The sequence below is a fragment of the Cebus imitator genome, unplaced genomic scaffold, assembly GCF_001604975.1.
Source record: "Cebus imitator isolate Cc_AM_T3 unplaced genomic scaffold, Cebus_imitator-1.0 Scaffold24, whole genome shotgun sequence".
NCBI classification, from domain to species: domain Eukaryota; kingdom Metazoa; phylum Chordata; class Mammalia; order Primates; family Cebidae; genus Cebus; species Cebus imitator.
Window position 1 is genome coordinate 13,998,779 of NW_016107339.1, and position 5,677 is coordinate 14,004,455.

A 5,677-nucleotide genomic window follows, 5' to 3' on the forward strand; every position below is an offset into this window, starting at 1 on the left:
ATTAAGTCTGGAATGAACAATGTTGACGTGTAAATCCTGTAATGTTTATGGATCCTCCTCTTTTCCTTCTCCCCACTCTAACCCTATCTGCTCCCCTCCATCCCACACATTCTCAGAGTCCATACCTTGGGGTTTCAGATTCACTCTACTGAAGATGCAGTTATGTCATTGCTCAGTAGAGATCTCCCAACAAACCAATCCCACTTTAGGTTTTCCTGTTGAGAACTAGACCACAAGAGGGTTGTCGGCAGATGCACAAAATGAGACCAAGCCCAAATGAACCGGGATATGTCTGATGAATTCCAGAGCTTATAAGATAAATTCAACATTCATAGATTTCATGAGGAAAGGATCACATATATTCCCCAGCACTGACTCCCCACTCCCCACTGCCACACAAAGAACTGGCTTAAACACCAAAAATTCCACTCAAGATCATCAAATAGTTTATTGTGTTCAGAAAAATAACATTTTGAGGAAATCTCAAACAATAAGTACACAAGAGATGCCCCCATGGAATGTTCAGAAAGTTCCATAGCGTGTTTTATTCCAGAGGCATTGGATGGCAATAATAAAATGATGGGAAATAAAGGAAAACAAATACAGGAAAGGCAATAGACAGGGAAGCCAGCTAGATGTTAGAGCATGGAGCAATTGAGGATGCATAACCATGCTTGGGGTGGCTACAGGGCTGGAAAATGCTAAAGATTATTGTTTTCAACTGAGGTCAAGGATTGGAATACTGCAGCTTTGTAAAGCTTTTTAAAGCAGAAGTTTCTTCCATGATCTTCTCTCTAAGAAACACCATCACCTATAGCAAGACACACGTAGTTACTAAGGAGTTTAAGATGAGTTCTGAGCTCTTTGCTTCAGATTCCTTCTTCTCTCTTAATCCTTTGACTTTACAAAAGTCTTTGAATGTTCATCTAACCTTTCCAACATCAACTATATACCTTACTCTCCAACTGAACATAATAAGCAACTATGATTTACCTTATTTTACAGTTTCTGATACTACATTTGAGACTAAAGAAGCAAAAGAAGGCATTGGCCTCTAAGAGATTCCCATTTTATGCAATGAATCTACCCTCATTCCAAAGGAGCCAGGATCTGGAAATGCTTCTGAACTGATGATCTGCCCCAGGAAATATAAGCTAGGATGTGCCCAAATCTTGAGGTTTATATTTCTGGATACTTAGACTCAGTATTCTAATATGAAACAATGTAGATACTGGAGATGATTTAGTTACTGCAGACAATTTGTAAGACTGGAGCCATGATCTGGGCGCCCATCTATGGAAAGGGATGAGAGACCCTGAAGCTTTGGGATACCAGATGATACTAATGTCTGATTTGTTCTAGCAAAGAGAAATCAAGAGCCACATCTGTTCCTATCTTGTCTCTCAAATGCATTACATTTTCTTTCCCCATCCTGTTCTCCTCCCTCAGATACCTCCATGTATGTCTTCTTCCGACCACACGTAACCTACCTTCATGCGCCTCACAGAGGCCCCCTGCGTTCTGTAGCATTGCTTTTGCGCACACCCTTGATGATGAAGATGGTCCCAACAATGATGCCCACCAGACCCACAATCAGGCCCAGGGCACACACCACATTCTCTGTAGTCTCTGGAAGAGGGCTTGGTGCATCATACTCTGTGGGAGAAATAAGGCAGAGTACATGGTAATGAGTGTGGGAAGGTGTAACACTCAGAACCAAAGGTAAGACACTTAATAAAGAGAATAATTATTCATAGATCAGAGAAGACAAAGACAGAATGATGTATTGAGGGAATTGCAGAATAAAAAGTGGAGGAAGCTGGGTAATAGGAAAAGACAGGTATATTAATTGTAGCAGATATTATGAAACAGTTAGGACACTGAGTTCTACACAAACATCATAGGAGAAAACGTTGAAATAAAGGAGATTGAGTGATGGTCCATACCCCAGTGCTTGAGAAGAGGCTCATCCAAGCCCCAGTGCTCCACCTTGCAGTCATAAATGTCCTCAGTTGAGGGCAGAAAGGGGAGATAGTGGAACTTGCGGAAAAGGTGGTCTTCCCTGGGCAGGAAGACTGTCTCTGACACTCCTGTAGTGACAGGTTTTCCATTTTGAAGCCATGTGACATTGACCACTGGTGGGGTGAACTTGTCGATGAAACAGATGAGGATGTTGGGCTCTCCCAGTTCCACAGGGCTGTCTGTGAGCACAGTTACCTCTGGAGGAACTGAAGGACACATAACAGAAATCAGCCATCACTGCTTAGGCTTGGTCCTCTCCCTCCCATGCTGAATTATGGTACAGACCTATCTAAAAACCCCAAAGCTGAAGAAGTCATTGAAATTGTGCCTTGAGAAGCCTATGCCACATCCTCAAATAACAATTTCTGACAGGCCCTCCTCCAAGAAATTGAGGCAATATTGAGGTATAAGATATGCAAGGACTTCCCTTCTGGCTCCCCCAGCATGAACTCAGACACCCAAGTGTTGTCTCTGTATGAGTGACAGAGACAACACTTGAGCACATCAAGATAGGAACAAACCCATAAAATTCTCAGACCTCTGGCCTGAGAATTTGGGGCTTGTTTATGGGAAAGTTAGGCCCCTTAGAGGGAAAATCTAACACAGAGCTGAAGCATCTATTTTCAAACTATGGATTCCCATTTCCAGGAGTGCAGCAAGAGAGGGAGGTACCATTGGAGATCGGAGTGTTGTTGGAGCGCTTTGTCATGATTTCCAGGTTGGCTTTGTCCACAGCTATGTTGGCCAGTGCACCCTGGGCCTCAAAGCTGGCAAATTTCCCAAATTCTTCAAGCCGCCAGACCGTCTCCTTCTTTGCCACATCCACATGGAAAATCTCATCACCATCAAAGTCAAACATAAACTCCCCTGCTTGGTCAGGGTTCAGATAGAACTCGGCCTGGATGATCACGTGTTCTTCTGAAAGGCAAGAAAGAAAGAAAGGGAGTTGGGTGGGGGGAATCAGGAGAAGGAAATGTATGTGGCACTTCCTGTCACATACATGTGGACAGGAAGTGGTGGGGAGAGATTGGGCCAAGAGCAATGAAGGAATGATGGCAAGAAGGGATGAGTGACAAGGCAAGGTCTAGGTGAAGGATATGCTGCTGAACAAAGCTGGGAAGAGAGAAGAAGGACTGGTTATAAAGAGGGTGGATTGAAGGAGATGAGGGCTAAAGAACCCTCAGTGAAGCTGTTGTTTGACTCCATGTTACTAGCTGAGAAATTACTTTCTTTTTAGAAATCCAGCAGCAGCCCCTAAAGAGAAATGTTTTCTCCCTCTCTTTACCCAGGCACTAAATACTCTTAGGCCAGAATTCCAGGGCATCTGTTTCTCAGAACATTGTACTCTAAAAAGAGAGAAATGCTGTTTGAAAGGCTGGTTTTAAACTCTGGAATCAAATAAAATCTTGAATTCTTATTCAGCAACTTACCTAGTGATACTGAAGAGATTATTCTATCTATTTATGTGTAGCTTTCCTATTATGTAGTCCTGCTGTGGTTGCCATCCTGTCAGGGGTTTGTTTTTGTTTTTGAGACAGAGTCTTGCTGTGTCACCCAGGCTGGAGTGCAGTGGCACGATCTTGGCTCACTGCAGCCTCCACCTCCCTGGTTCAAGCAATTCCCCTGCCTCAGCCTCCCAAGTAGCTGGGATTACAGACACAAGCCACCATGCCCAGCTAATTTTTGTATTTTTAGTAGATACAGTGTTTCACCATGTTAGCCAGGATTGTCTCAATCTCTTGACCTTGTAATCCTCCTGCCTTAGCCTCCCAAAGTTCTGGGATTGCAGGCACAAGCCACCATGCCCGTCCCAGGGGTTTGTTTTTAAGTTTAAATGAGATAAAGCAAGTAATTTCTTAGTATATCAACAAGCCTGTAACAAGCACTGTTTACATTTTAGAGTCAGAAGCTTCTTTTTATTTAAGGGCCAAATCTTTGGAAAATATAACTGGAGACTGAAGTATTCCGAAAATTAAGACTGAGGCCTTATAGTGTTGTAGAGCCCCTACTTCCCTGCATCCAAACCCACACGGTGGTTATCTCTGTGAGAAGGGCCACGTTTGGATTGATCTTGGCAATTCCTTAAATTGGGACTGTTATAATGAAACATGTTCTATTACGGCTAACACTGAGAATAACCAACACCATGGAAATAATCAACATGAAAAAGGAAAGCTACAATTGGAGAGTATACTGCCTCTGTGGAGTGTGTCGATGAGTGAGAGATCTTTTTCTCTCAGCCTTTAAAGATAAGGCGAGAGATTTTAATATTTGACTGTGTATTGATAAACCTAGGAATTTATTTAGCATCTGCATCTATGCAAACACACACAAATATACTAGCTGTCTCTTCACAAAACAAGGGAAGAGCCTCTATCTTTCCAGGTAAGTATCCCAATGTATGGCTCTTTTTGGGAAATAGAAATCTGTAATTGCCACTATGGATATGGGAGCTGGGTTATTACTTTGCTTATTTCAAGTCTACCTGACACCTTCTGTGGGGGTCACACTGGGTGAAGAATACTTTGCTACAATACGTCTTTACAACAGCACAAACGTTGCTCTGGAGATGAGAGAGAACAGCATCAGATTCCCCAATTCCTTACTTATTTTTCTACTCTCTTGGAAACATTACCAAGTTAACATGATCTAAGGTCTACTGCAGCATGGAGATGGACAGCTATCACTGTCCCATGAGGCAATTTATATCAACATGCCTTCCTTCCCCTTTTCCTTGGGTGAATTGTTGCTTTTTCATGACTTTTCCTTCTAGTAATCTTTAACACAATTTTGTGCTAAATATATACTGAAAGAATTCACACTCCAAAAAGTAACTACTGTATCATGTATTCAGGTAAGAACAGTGCTAATAACTTTTTTTATTATTTAATTCTAGCAAAACTATGTGCAGTTTTTAGTTTTTAATTTTATTAATTTTCCAGAAAGAATATTAAAGCCCAGAGATATAACTTGTTAATGCTTGCCAGAAAATATTCTTCCTTCCCAAACCTCAGTGTGGCTTGTAGCAGGACGGTGCTATTGATCAACACACAACTCAGTTTTGTTCTTCTAAACCAAATTTGACTTACTTCAATTTGTGGTGAGGGAAGAACTCCACCAAACCACAATTTATTATATTTTCTGTTTAGACCACATCATACCTGTCACACTTTTCTGTCACTCCCCAGATTATCTTGCAAATATCCACAGGCCATTTCTCCAATGCTTCATAGTCTATTGTCCCAGATTTTACTCCCTCAGGACCTACCTTTGATAGCCCGTGATTCCTGAGGGCTCATCAGCACAATCATGAGGAAAAATCCTAGCACCGAGACTCCACTTACAGCCATTTTCTTCTTGGGTGCTCTGTTGGGAGTCAGTAGAGCTCAGGAGTGAGATAGAACGTAGAAGAATAAAAGAAAAGAGATTGTGGGCTTTAATAGAGTCTGATGATTAAAATGCAAATCAATTAAGCATTGGCCAATCAGAAAACTATTTTGAGATGACACATCTGTTGCTAGGGGAAGAGTTCTTGCGAAGGGTCCAGAACACAAGACATTCGCCTCATTGGATAAAGAAGTTCTTAAACAAGCAGAACAACAACAACAATAAATCAAGTATTTAAAAATGTTGATCAATCACTGACAGATTCATT

The 5,677-nt window shown here is 41.7% G+C and overlaps 1 protein-coding gene across 1 annotated transcript; it reads right to left on the reverse strand.

Annotated features, from left to right (window-relative positions):
* Nucleotides 1-423: 423 nt before the first annotated feature.
* Nucleotides 424-5,476, reverse strand: LOC108300093 (HLA class II histocompatibility antigen, DR alpha chain). Its single transcript, XM_017522747.2, has 5 exons — nt 5,291-5,476; nt 2,695-2,940; nt 1,947-2,228; nt 1,491-1,656; nt 424-811 (listed from the first exon to the last, which is right to left on the reverse strand). Exons 1-4 carry the CDS (start codon nt 5,370-5,372, stop codon nt 1,502-1,504), a joined length of 765 nt encoding a protein of 254 aa, XP_017378236.1. The 5' UTR covers nt 5,373-5,476; the 3' UTR covers nt 424-811; nt 1,491-1,501.
* Between the last annotated feature and the right edge of the window lie 201 nt (nt 5,477-5,677).

Bases quoted from the DNA above. Each gene is read 5' to 3' on its own strand.
- LOC108300093 (XM_017522747.2), bottom strand. From the start codon at position 5,372: ATGGCTGTAAGTGGAGTCTCGGTGCTAGGATTTTTCCTCATGATTGTG. The intron at 2,941-5,290 runs GTAGGTCCTGAG...CTTGCCTTTCAG, and splicing joins GGAATCACGGGCTATCAAAG to AAGAACACGTGATCATCCAG. The intron at 2,229-2,694 runs GTACCTCCCTCT...TGTGTCCTTCAG, and splicing joins CAACACTCCGATCTCCAATG to TTCCTCCAGAGGTAACTGTG.